General features: G+C 37.7%; 1 protein-coding gene across 8 annotated transcripts in view; it reads left to right on the top strand.

The window, feature by feature from the left end:
- ZNF568 (zinc finger protein 568) overlaps positions 1–5,970 on the top strand; it is a 40,165-nt gene extending 34,195 nt beyond the window's left edge. For all 8 annotated transcript variants that reach the window (XM_068528518.1, XM_068528517.1, XM_068528512.1 and 5 more), the window contains one exon: positions 3,148–5,970. In XM_068528518.1, the coding sequence (XP_068384619.1) occupies positions 3,148–4,733 (1,586 nt within the window). In that variant the 3' untranslated portion in view covers positions 4,734–5,970. The remainder of the gene's footprint in view (positions 1–3,147) is intronic.
- Positions 5,971–13,475: the final 7,505 nt, after the last annotated feature.

Below are 13,475 nucleotides of genomic sequence, written 5' to 3'. Positions count from 1 at the left end.
AAGTTTCTGGCTTACAAATTGTTACCTCCTTCCTGCTTATTCACACCTTTCATTCCTTTAATTTTTTTGAAATATAATATATGCACACTTAGTTAAAAAATATAAACAGTCCAAAAGATAACATTGAAAAGTAAGTCTGTCTCTTACCCTTGACACTCAGTCCCTTTCTTTTCCCAGTTGAGTACACTTCTTTTTTCAGAGTTGTGCTGGCTATTCTTTTTTTTTTTTTAATTTTATTTACTTATTTTTGGCTGCGTTGGGTCTTCTTTGCTGCGCGTGGGCTTTCTCTAGTTGCGGCGAACAGGGGCTGCTCTTCATTGTGGTGCATGGGCTTCTCATTGCACTTGCTTCTCTTGTTGCAGAGCATGGGCTCTAGGCGCATGGGCTTCAGTGGTCGTGGCACAGAGTCTCAGTAGTTATGGCTTGTGGGCTCTAGAGCACAGGCTCAGTAGTTGTGGCACATGGGCTTAGTTGCTCTGCAGCATGTGGGATCTTCCCAGACCAGGGCTCAAACCGGTGTCCCCTGCATTGGCAGGCGGATTCTTAACCACTGCACCACCACAGAAGCCCTGTGCTGGCTATTCTTGATTGTTTATTTCACCATAAGTATTTTAGATTCAACTGTCTCTTTCCAGAGAAAAACCTGCTGGATTTTTTGTTGGGCATGTGTTAGAAGTATAAATTAACTTTCGGAGCACTGACATCTTTATAATGTCGAGGTTTTCTAGCCACGAACATGTTCTCTGTCTTTGTTCAGATCTATCTATTTTTGTGTCCTTCAGGAATGCTTTCCAAGGTTTCCTTTATACCTTTTGTAAATTTCTTACTAAGTTTATACCTAAGTAATAGACAAGAGAAAAAAATCAGTACTAGAAGAATTGGAAAGGACCCTATAAAACCATCTTTATTTATAGATTAGAAGATTATATCCCTTAAAACACAAGAGAATCAACTGCAACAAATAGAGAATCCAGTGATATGGTAGGGTATCAAATTAACAAATAAAAATCAATAGTTTTCATGTATACTTCAACAACCGAGTAGAAGATATAAGGAAAAGGAAACCACATTTATAGTCATAACAATATACATAAAATACTATTCTGGGCATGGGCTCATGGAGCTTATAATTTAGTGGGAACTGGAGTCCCTGAGGTTTTGCAAACAAGCAATTATCTTTTTTTTAAAACCTTTATATTTAGTTGAGAGTTGGCTGTGTATAAAATTCTTGAGCCATACTGTCTTTCCTAGAGGTTTTGTAGACAGTTCCCTGAAGACTTTAGATAGTCCTCTGCTGCCTCTTGGCTTTGAATTGTTGCTTGGAGAAATCTGAAGTCTGATTGTTTTCCCTCGTAGGTGACTTGATTTATTTGCCTGGATGCCCATAGGTTTGTTTTTCTTGAAAGCTTTAGAGCTTTATGAGGCTTATTGATCAGTCAGTATCAGTTTTTCCTGTAAGCTTGTATATTCATGTTTTTTCATTCTTGTAGTGTGGTATAGATCTGAATACTTGTTCCTTTTATAACTATCATTCCTCATCTTTGAATAAGGTTATTTCCTGCTGGACCCACTATTTACAGAAGGAGAGTGCTGGAGATTGTCTAGAAAAATACTCTTGAGCTAGAAGGAAGCCTCTGTTGCTCGTATTGGCTTCCTGTGTCACACAAGGTTTGGTGTTAAGAGTTGGTTTGCCCTTTACTTCTTCTGAATCAGAGATTATTAATTGCATGCTTCCTCTAGCATTCAGTATCTCTTCTGCCCTCCTATGCCAACATCCTGCTTATACAAGAATAATGGCTATTTGCATCTCCTTGTTTAGCTCTGCCTTCCCTACCATTTGACAGGGCCAGAAGAAGACCATTATGTTCCTGCCACCATGCAGTCTTAAAACATCTGGATTCCATTGTTGTAAAAAATGACTCATTCATTCTGTCCACAGGGTGTGCCTTCTGTTTTGGAGAACTCTGTTCACCATGCTTTCTGTCTTAAGATAAGAAAGAACAGCCAGTGTCTCGGTTTCTTCCCTACCTGGTTCAGTCTACCCTCTGGTCTTCCTTATACTCTGGAATTGGAGTTTAACTGTCTTTTAGTTTTATTGAGGATATATTTTCTTTTCTGTTTCTTCTTCATGTTTGCAGAGAGGAGAGGACACAGAGATGTTTAATTCCACCATATTGAAACAGGAATTCCTCTTCTATATTTGATCCTGTGGATCACCCTTCCTGGAAATGTCTTCTTTTCTCTAAAGAATTCTGATTTCTCCTCAGTTCCTGTTTATTTTTTCTTATTCCTTTATGAACTGTGTTTTACATGACTCCTTTTCTCCAGCCCTCACTGAGCATTATCCAAAATAGTTCTAAATTACATATAGACTCCTTTTTCCTTTATGTACCTTCATGATATAGATGTGTTCATGCCTTCAAATCAGTATATAACTACAGACTTTAAATTAATCCTCTGTTTTTCAGCCCCACTCTTATCCCTGCCTTTTAAGTACCTAAATCCTCCAATATTTGAGCTTTTCTAGTGTTCTGTTGTCAAATCACTTTGTTGTTGGACATTTGCATCTTCGTAGCACAAAACTTGAATTTCTTAGCTAAGCTATCAGTTGACGGTTTTCTTACCCTTTTGCCTTCCATTATTTTGTTGAAATGTCTTGTTTACCCTTCTTTTTACTCCTATTTCCTTTGTTCTTATGGGTTTGAATCTTTATTCTTTTACTGTCATTTCAATGGAATTTTAAGAAGTGGGAGAAATAAACATATACATTCGATCTGTTTTGTTTAACCACAAGTGTTAATTTTATCCTCTAGTCATTTGACTTGCTATCCAGTCATTTATGTGTTTGCCCTTTCATCTTAATTATTCTATTCATTTTACTGATATCTGCATTGTATAAGTATGTTTTGTAAATCAATCAAAGCAGCTTGGGCCTATTAATGGCAGTTTTCTCTCCATAATATTATCTATAGGCGTTAACTTCTCAAATCTTAGAAACTAGGGACATTTGCACTTTGGATTTCTTTCATATTGGGAGACTAGAGCCAATATCAAAGATCAACCCCACTTTGGCAAATTTCTGAAATGTTATCAATAATGCAGTAGGAGAAAAATTCAGAAGTTATAATTTTTGGTCCTCCATTTTAGAAGTTTGGGAAGATGGTGAACAGATCAAGGAGCAGCAGGAAACACTTGTGAGGAAAGTCACATCCATCTCCAAGAAAACTCTAATTAAGGAAAATGTCATTGAATGTAAAAAAGTTACAAAAGTATTTCCTCTGGGCTCAGACATTGTTACTTCAAGACAAAACTTCTATGAATATTATGACTCATTTGATAAGGGTTTTGAACATAATTTAGACTTACTTAGTTATGAGAAAGGCTGTATAAGAGAGAAAAATTATGAGTGTAATAAGTATGGGAAACCATTTTACCATTGCTCATCCCATGTTGTAACCCCCTTTAAGTGTAATCAGTGTGGACAAGACTTTAATCATAAATTTGACCTCATCAGACATGAGAGAATTCATGCTGGAGAGAAACCGTATGAATGTAAGGAATGTGGAAAAGCTTTCAGTAGGAAGGAAAATCTTATTACACATCAAAAAATTCATACTGGGGAAAAACCATATAAGTGTAATGAATGTGGAAAAGCTTTCATTCAAATGTCAAACCTTATTAGACACCAGAGAATTCATACCGGAGAAAAACCTTATGCATGTAAGGATTGTTGGAAGGCCTTCAGTCAGAAATCAAATCTCATTGAACATGAGAGAATTCATACTGGAGAAAAACCCTATGAATGTAAAGAATGTGGAAAAGCCTTCAGCCAGAAGCAAAATCTTATTGAGCATGAGAAAATTCATACTGGCGAGAAACCTTATGCATGTAATGAATGTGGTAGAGCTTTTTCTCGAATGTCATCTGTTAATCTACATATGAGAAGTCACACAGGGGAGAAACCTTATAAATGTAATAAATGTGGAAAAGCCTTCTCTCAATGCTCAGTATTTATTATACATATGAGAAGTCATACAGGTGAGAAACCCTATGTATGCAGTGAATGTGGGAAAGCCTTCTCTCAAAGTTCATCCCTTACTGTACATATGAGAAATCATACAGCTGAGAAACCCTATGAATGTAATGAATGTGGAAAAGCCTTCAGCCGGAAAGAAAATCTCATTACACATCAAAAAATTCATACTGGAGAGAAACCTTATGAATGTAATGAATGTGGGAAAGCTTTTATTCAGATGTCAAACCTCATCCGACACCAGAGAATTCATACTGGTGAAAAACCCTATGCGTGCGCAGTATGTGGGAAAGCCTTTAGTCAGAAATCAAATCTCACTGAACATGAGAAAATTCATACTGGAGAGAAACCCTATCATTGTAATCAATGTGGAAAAGCTTTCAGTCAGAGACAAAATCTCCTTGAACATGAAAAAATTCATACTGGAGAGAAACCGTTTAAATGTAATGAATGCGGTAAAGCCTTCTCTCGAATCTCATCCCTTACTCTTCACGTTAGAAGTCATACAGGGGAGAAACCGTATGAATGTAATAAATGTGGAAAAGCCTTCTCTCAATGCTCATTACTTATAATACATATGAGAATTCACACCGGTGAGAAACCCTTTGAATGTAATGAATGTGGGAAAGCATTCTCTCAAAGAGCATCCCTTTCTATACATAAGAGAGGTCATACAGGTGAGAAACGCCGAGTATACTAAAGGAATAAAGGCCTTCTCTTAAATTCAATCCATGCTTTACTTAACTGTAAAATAGCTTGGCATAGTCTCAAAAAATGAAAAAGATCTTTATGAAAAAATTGTAAAGCTTTATTGAAGGGCAAAAGACTTGAGTAAATGGAGGGAAATACCACGGATGTAGATGGAAAAACCCAATATCATAAAATGTCTTTTCTCCCCAAGTTAATCTATGGACCTAATATAGTTCCAAACATCTAACAAGAATTTTCTAGGATTTTTACCAAATGCTTCTAAAATCCATATGAAATAAAAGTCTATGGATTGCTGAGACAATATTGAATAAGAACAGAGAGGACACACCTTCTACCATATACTACATGTATTATGAAGTTATGGTCATATAATAGTGTGTGGCATTAGAACATTAATGGATAAATAAAAAGGTTTTACAGAATAGAATGCCTAGAAGTAAATGAATGAGTATATGCCAACTTGTTGTATATTAGACATGACATCGTGAATCAGTAGAAGAATGACGGCCTAGTCAATAAAAACAGTTGGAGTATTTGAATCTCTATATTGGGGAAAATAAAATTACATACAACCTTACAACATATAAAGAAAAAGAATTCCAAAGGATTTGAACACTGAAATGTGAAAAGCCAAACTCTGAACTTCTTGAAAGGAAATAACAGGATATTGTCTATGACTTTGAGGCAGGGAAATATTTTTTAAAAGGACCCTGCCATTCCACTTCTGGATATACATCCTAAAGAAATTCATAAATATGAATAAGAAATATATATATATATCTGAATTGAAAACAACATATATATTGAAGGGATAATGGATGAATAAAATATGATATATTCAAATAATGGAGTGGTATACAGCAGTTAAAAGCAATGAGCTTGATCTGTATTGTGTAACATGGTTGTTATCTAAAATAATGTTGAGTGAAAAAAAAATCAAGATCCAGATGAAACATACCATATAATAACATTCATGTAAATTGGAGTGAAATCATTCACAAAGAATAGAACTATGTTTTTATTATTGAAATATGTATGTAAAACTATTTTAAATGGATTAAAAAGGACACATACCAAATTATTGACAGTGTTGTCTCTGGCAGGAGATTAGGATTGAGGGTGTTGGTCAAAGGGGGCTTTTAGCTTTACTTGTAATTTTTATGCCTTAAAAAAAGATGGGTAGCATATAAAATAAATCTTAAAAGTTAGTGATACACAATGGTGATATGGATGTCTTATCTTAATAGTGTTTTTGTACTTATTTCTCAGGATTTATGGGCTAGGGGAAGCCTATACCCAGAGAAGAAAATGTTACAATGGATTCATGTGTCCTATCAGGTGCTGAACTATTTTGTCAAAAATATTTCCAGAAAAGTAGTAATTAAAAGTGATAGTTCTGTTTACTATATAATATGAAGTTAACATGTTTTATCAATCCCATGATGCTTTTTTCCCCCACATATTCACATTTTGAATTTAGAACTCAATTTTCAACCAAGTATATCTTAGATTCAAGGAAGTATATTATTATTTATTAAAAATTTGAAAATCAGAGGGCAGTGTGACAAATCAAATGTGATTTTATTTACTATTTTAGGGCATCATCAAGGTCTAATGATCCCTACTCTCTCAATGTGTCTTGCATTATTTGGCAACTGACTTGTTGGATTCATAGCTAATAAGTTAGTAAGTTAGTAATATGCTTAGAGTCATTGTGGAGAGAAAAAGATTTTCCTGAGAAATTAACTCTACAATATTAGTCTTGCACTGTAAGTTTCCATACAACCAGCATCGGCATTAATATCATTGTTAATTATTACAATATTTTGAAACAAGAAAGCCTTTTATAGGCCATTTTAAAATTTTAATTAATTAATTAATTTAATTATTTACTTGGCTGCGTCAGGTCTTAGTTGCGGCACACAGGATCTTCACTGAGGCATGTGGGATCTTTTGTTGCAGTGAGCGGGCTCCAGAGCACACGGGCTTTCTAGTTGTGGCACGTGGGCTCTCTGGTTGTGGCACTCAGGCTCTAGAGCGCATGCTCAGTAGTTGCAGTGCGCGCCATGTGGGATCTTAGTTCCCCGACTAGGGATCGAACCGAACCCACGTCCCCTGCATTGGAAGGAGGATTCTTAACCACTGGACCACCAATCCCAAGAAAGACTTTTATTTTCTTGAGGTGGCCATAAGCAATTATGTAAAATTACTTCACTCTTCTACAACTCTTGTTTTATGTACCTATCTAGTTTTGGTTGGAAGCATTGGTGGTCTAAGACCCTGAGCAGTAATAAGAGTTTTGCTAAAAGGATCTCATTCTCTGTAACAATACATGAATCACCCCTTCAGGTAATTTTTTTTTTAAATTATACCACCTCTACAATATTACTTGACATACAGAAAACCATTAGTGCCTTTTTTAAAATGTGATTAGGATTGGCGATGTTGTTCAAAAGGAACCTTTAGCTTTGAATGTTTGAATGTCAGCTGCATTTACTTTGAAGCTGATTTCACAAAACTAAATCTTTCTCAAACTAAATTTATGAAGTACAAGCATGAATAATGTCAGTTTTACTTTCATTAGCTATTTCTGAAGACTGACAGTGACTTATAATTGTAAATAGCAGGTGCTGATTTTTATAAAATCAATAATTTACCAAAACTTAAATATCTAAATGAGTGTTGTAATTTCATAATCTCTTCTTTCATAGCTTTTGTGCTGAGTCCAATTTTGCCAGCACACTTTTTTGTAACTTCCTTTTTTTTAAAATAGTTTTCAAAGTTCATGTGTTATATACATAACAAGATCTGTATATTTTTAGTTGCAAAACTTTTTTTTTTTTTTTAATTTTTTAATTTATTTTTGGCTGTGTTGGGTCTTCGTTTCTGTACGAGGGCTTTCTCTAGTTACGGCAAGTGGGGGCCACTCTTCATCGCGGTGCGCGGGCCTCTCACTATCGCGGCCTCTCTTGTTGCGGAGCATAGGCTCCAGACGCACAGGCTCAGTAGTTGTGGCTCACGGGCCCAGTTGCTCCGCGGCATGTGGGATCTTCCCAGACCAGGGCTCAAACCCGCTTACCCCTGCATTGGCAGGCAGATTCGCAACCACTGCGCCACCAGGGAAGCCCCCCAAAACTTTTTTTTGGGGTATAAACTGTCATTTTTCACTCTGATTTTCTTCTTTTTTAAAATAATTAATTAATTTTTATTTTTGGCTGCGTTGGGTCTTTGTTGCTGCATGCCAGCTTTCTCTAGTTGGGGCAAGCAGGGGCTACTCTTCGTTGCAGTGCACAGGCTTCTTATTGCGGTGGTTCTCTTGTTGCAGAGCACGGGCTCTAGGCGCACGGGCTTCAGTAGTTGTGGCACGTGGGCTCAGTACTTGTGGCTCTCAGGCTCTAGAGTACAGGCTCAGTAGTTCTGGCACACAGGCTTAGTTGCTCCACAGCATGTGGGATCTTCCCAGACCAGGGCTCGAACCTGTGTCCCCTGCATTGGCAGGTGGATTCTTAACCACTGTGCCACCAGGGAAGTCCCCTGATTTTCTTCTTCATGTTTTTTATTTTTATTTTTGTTTGTTCGGTTTTTGCCGCACCACACAGCTTGTGGGATCTTAGTTCCCCAGCAGTGAGAGCACAGAGTCCTAACCACTGGACTGCCAGGGAATTCCCAATTCTTCATGTTTCTTTATTTGGCTCATATCTCATTTAAATCTTCTGCCCCTTTACATAGCTTTGGAGTCCACAGAAAGTTTTAAAATTTCACCTGCAGTCCATAAGGACTATCTTAGGGGCCTCTTTTAGCCTCTCCCACTAAGAGTGGCTGTGCTTATTGGGTGAGATAAAGTGCCTGAGAGTAAACCTGAATCTCAAGTCTAGGAAGGTTGTTCTGCTGACTATATGTCAACAAGAAAGTGATCTGGTCTCTAAGTTTTTTCCCTGTCCTAAGGAACAGAAATAAGGTATAAATGACCGAGATAACATCTGGAAAAAAATCATTAATCAAATTATGATAAATCCCTCTCCACTTGGACGCATGTGAACTGCTGCCTGGAGAATTTCCAGTCTAGGTTTCAGACTTAATTTGAAGTTTGCTGATATGAAAGATGAGGAAAAGAGAGATAAAGAATAACTCTTACATTTTTGTGGAGAGCAACAGCTGGATGGTTGCCATTTGCTAAAAATGCAGCAGACTAGGGAGAAACATTTTGGGGTAAAGATTGGAGGATGGAATCGAGTTCTATTGTGGACATTCTTTTACCTTGTATCTGCCAGAAGCAGACCTTAAGATGAGGATTCCTATGCAAGTGGTTTATTAAGGAAGTTCTCCCAGTAAGAATGGTAAGGGCATGAAGAAGCAGGAGGTAAAGAGGAAGTTAAGGGTGTGATCTCAGCTGTAGTCCTGCCATGGATCCTTTCAGCCTGATCACTAAGGGAACTCTAGAATGTAAGTTATGCCTTAGACTTGTCAAGATTCCCCCCTCATTGTGCTGCCAGCTGCTGAGGATCTTGACTGCTGACAGCTCACAGCTAAGTTCCTCTATAGGAGTTGCTCTTGCACAAAGAGAGCTGGGTCATGCACGGTTAACACTGCCTCCCCAAGGGCAATTTAGAGCAAGTCCAAAGAGCCAATCCAGTCCTAGATCTCCCCAACAGATTGCAACCCTATCACAGATCAACTTCACCTTCCACCCAATCTGCTTCCTCTCAGATTCTGTTTCCCAGGGAACCTGACCTAAGACAGGTGGACATTTTGCAACAGCAAGTCTCAAACTGAAATAAAAAATTTAAATTCATTTAAAAATGAATAAACTCATCACATGTTAACATGATAACATTTTATGAAAGTAATTATTTTCCAGAACAAAAATAATGAGAGTGGCATCATTATATAATTTTTCAGATACCTTTAATGGTTTAATGGAAGACAGCTGGTTTCTCATATCTGCATTCATTCTGTAGCAATGTCACATGTTATATAGGCTGGGAGACTCTACACTCATGAGAGAATGAAAGTGAAAAAGGAAAGTAAAGTCTTGGAATTACTATGAAAATATTTTGACCTAAGGGACCCCTAGGGATTCTCCAACCACTCTTTAAGAACTGCTGTTTTGCCATCTGCCCTGGTCTCTTCAAAAACTCATTGTTAATTGACTAAAAAGTTGTGAAAGGAGGGGAACTGAGGAGAGGTATTGGCATGCTATTTAAAAATATAAGTGGTCCTAGATAGAGGATTTGAGAAACAAGAATAGTGAGCAAAGAAAATGTTAAAATGTGAGTAAATAGAGCAAATATTGACAGTGGAACAGAATAGCAGAATTGACTTACGGCATTAAAAACAACAGTGAAATTACTGGAAAACACTGGCATATAATTCACAGGATTGGTGTGGGTTTGGTTTAAAGTATTTCAGGTCCCTTTATTGTTAAAGCTAATGTTTTGAGATACAGATTTAGAATGTAAGAGACCTCAAATAACAGTGCTTTAAAATAAAATTAAAAACTGATTTTTTTTATCCTTACTTTAATAGTCTGAAGTTAGGTAATACAGAACTGGTACGACTTCTCTTTCTTGTTTTCCAACACTCCTAGGGTGGTGACCTTATTCACACAGCCCAAGATGGCACACTATCATATTCACATCCCAAGGAGCCAAGTGGAAAAGGGGGCAGAGAGGCACATCAGTTTACTTTAAGGACAGGTATCTAAAGTTGAAGACATTACTTTCCTTCACATTCTACTGGCTAGCACTTAGTAACAAGAACAGAAATAGCTGCAGAGCCAGCTGGGAAATTACAAAGACATAACATCCAGCACTGATGATTATGCAAGTAAGTGAATGGTAATGATGTGAAATGTATAACTTTTTTGGAAATTAAAGTTTTCATACTGATTAAAAAATTCAGGATTTCTGGTTTCAGCTCTGACATCTAAGGAGCTTGGAAGTCATTGTTCCCATCCTTACAACAAGGAGAAAAATAAAACCTGAACAAACTGAAAATCAATGACAACCCCCCCCCCAACTCTGGGAACCCACAATTATTGCTATTATTTTTTAAAGATTTTTTTAAGGGAAGTTTTCAGTTAACAGGAAAACTGACGGGAAGGTACAGTGATTTCCCATATGCCCCCTGCCCCCACACATGCCTAGCCACCCCATTACCAACATCCCCCACCAGAGTGGTACATTTTTTACAATTGATGGACCTACATTGACACATCATAATCACCCAAAGTTCATAGTTAACATCAGGGTTCACTCTTGGTGTTGTACATTCTATGGGTTTGGACAAAAGTATCCCCATAAATCCACCATTATAGTATCATACAGAGTATTTTCACTGCTCTTAAAATCCTTTCTGCTCTTCATTCCTCCCTCACCCCAACCCTTGGCAACCACTGATCTTTTTGTCTCCATAGTTTTGCCTTTTCCATATAGTTGGAATTAGATAATATGTAGCCTTTTCAGATTGGCTTCTTTTACTTAATAATATGCATTTAAAGTTCCTCCATGTCTTTTCATGGCTTAATAGCTTATTTCTTTTCAGCACTGAATTGTCTGGATATGCCACAGTTTATTCATTCACCTGCTGAAGGACATCTTGGTTGCTTCCAGGCTTAGGCATGTATGGATAAAGCTGCTGTAAACATCCGTGTGCAGGTTTTTGTGCAGACAGAAGTGTTCATCTCTTTTGGGTAAATATCAATACCAAGGAGTGTGATTGCTGGAATATTTGGTTAGAGTATGTTTAGTTTTATAAGAAACTGCCAAACTCTCTTCCAAAGTGGCTGTATCGGCTTCCCTGGTGGCACAGTGGTTAAGAATCCTCCTGCCAATTCAGGGGACACGGGTTCGATCCCTTGTCCGGGAAGATCCCACATGCCATGGAGCAACTAAGCCCGTGCGCCACAACTACTGAGCCTGCGCCCTAGAACCTGCAAGCCACAACTACCGAAGCCTGTACCCCTAGAGCCCATGCTCTGCAACAGGAGAAGCCACTGCAGGGAGAAGCCACTGCATTGAGAAGCCCAAGCACCGCAAAAAAGAGTAGCCCCTGCTCACTGCAACTAGAGAAAGCCTGCACACAGCAACACAGCCAAAAATAAATAAATAAATAAATTTATTTTTTTAAAAAAAGTGGCTGTATCATTTTGCATCCCACCAACAATGAATGAGAGTTCCTGTAGCTCCACATCCTTGCCAGCATTTGGTGTTGTCAACATTCCAAATTTTGGCCATTCTAATGGGTATGTATAGTTGGTATCTCATGGTTGTTTTAATATTAATTTCCCTGCTGACATATGGAGAATTTTTTAAAATTTTATTGAAGTATAGTTGATTTACAATGTTGTATTCATTTCTACTATACAGCAAAGTGACTCAGTTATATACATATATTGTTTTTGATATTCTTTTCCATTATGGTTTGTCACAGGATATTGAATATAGTTGCCTGTGCTATACAGTAGGACCTTGTTGTTTATCCATTCTATATATAATAGTTTGCCTCTGCTAATCCCAAACTCCCACTCCTTCCCTCCCCTACCTCCCCTCCCCCTTGGCAACCACAAGTCTGTTCTCTATATCTGTGAGTCTGTTTTTGTTTTATAGATATGTCGATTTGAATCATATTTTAGATTCCACATATAAGTGATATCATATAGTATTTGTCTTTCTCTTTCTGACTTACTTCGTGAAAACAATGACTTTTCTTAAACCCATCAGAGAATTGAGGTCACAAGGAAAACCACCACTCTGAATTGTGGAGAGATGGAAAAATATAGATAACAGCCAAAATCAGCTTACCTGGAGCAAAAGCCACAGGAGCCATAAACTGTTAAGAACACTTAAATGATAGTTTTGATGAATTGCTGAAGGGTGAGTGTGGATTAGCTTGAGTGTGAGAAGTTCTGAGGGCCCAGCCTTAGGGAACCCCCACACTTTCATGGGTTTTATTTCTTAAGAACCCACCAGGTTCTCAAGGTAAAGATCTAAGAAACACCACCCCCCCTCATTTTTGGGACTAGGAAAGGGCAGCCTTTTTGAAATACACTTAGAGTGTTCTACATAATAAATGCCTGCTCTCCTAGGCAAATGGTATTACCAGAGCCCTATCTCCTGGAGGGAAGGGCAGCTAGCCAGTGCCAGCCCCCTTTAACCTTCCTGTCTCACTGAAATGGAGAAGGGAAAAAAAGGCTGAGAAATACTTCCAAAATATTCAGACCCACTAAAAAATGAGATTTAACTATAAGATTATAGAATGCTTCCCCTCCCCCACACCTTAGCACCACATTGATAGGGCTCCTGTATAATAACAGTGGATTGCAATGGAAAGAGCCACAAGATTCAGACTTGATTTAAGAAGGACATCTTAGGGAAACCCAAAGACAACAGAGGAGGAAGAAACAATGACACCAGAGAAAACTGAAGCCTCTGGCACTTACAGCTGTAGCAAACATTAAACATGGTCCAGCTACTGGCCAGATTTACATAAAATCTCACACTAAGGTATATTACTTCAGTTTATATTATCCAATACATCATATCCAGTTTTCAACAAACAATTACAAGCTATGCTAAAAGGCAAGAAAACTGAAGAGATGATGCAAGCATTAGAACCAGCCTCAGATATGACCCAGATTTTGGAATTATCAGGTAGGAAATTCAAAATAACTGTGATTAATATGCTAAAGGACTCTAATGGAAAATGTAGGCACTATGCAAGACAGTTGGGT

Source organism: Eschrichtius robustus, chromosome 19, assembly GCF_028021215.1.
Source record: "Eschrichtius robustus isolate mEscRob2 chromosome 19, mEscRob2.pri, whole genome shotgun sequence".
NCBI lineage: Eukaryota > Metazoa > Chordata > Mammalia > Artiodactyla > Eschrichtiidae > Eschrichtius > Eschrichtius robustus.
The sequence above is the reverse complement of the archived record's forward strand: the minus strand, read 5'-3'. Positions and strand labels throughout refer to the sequence as shown.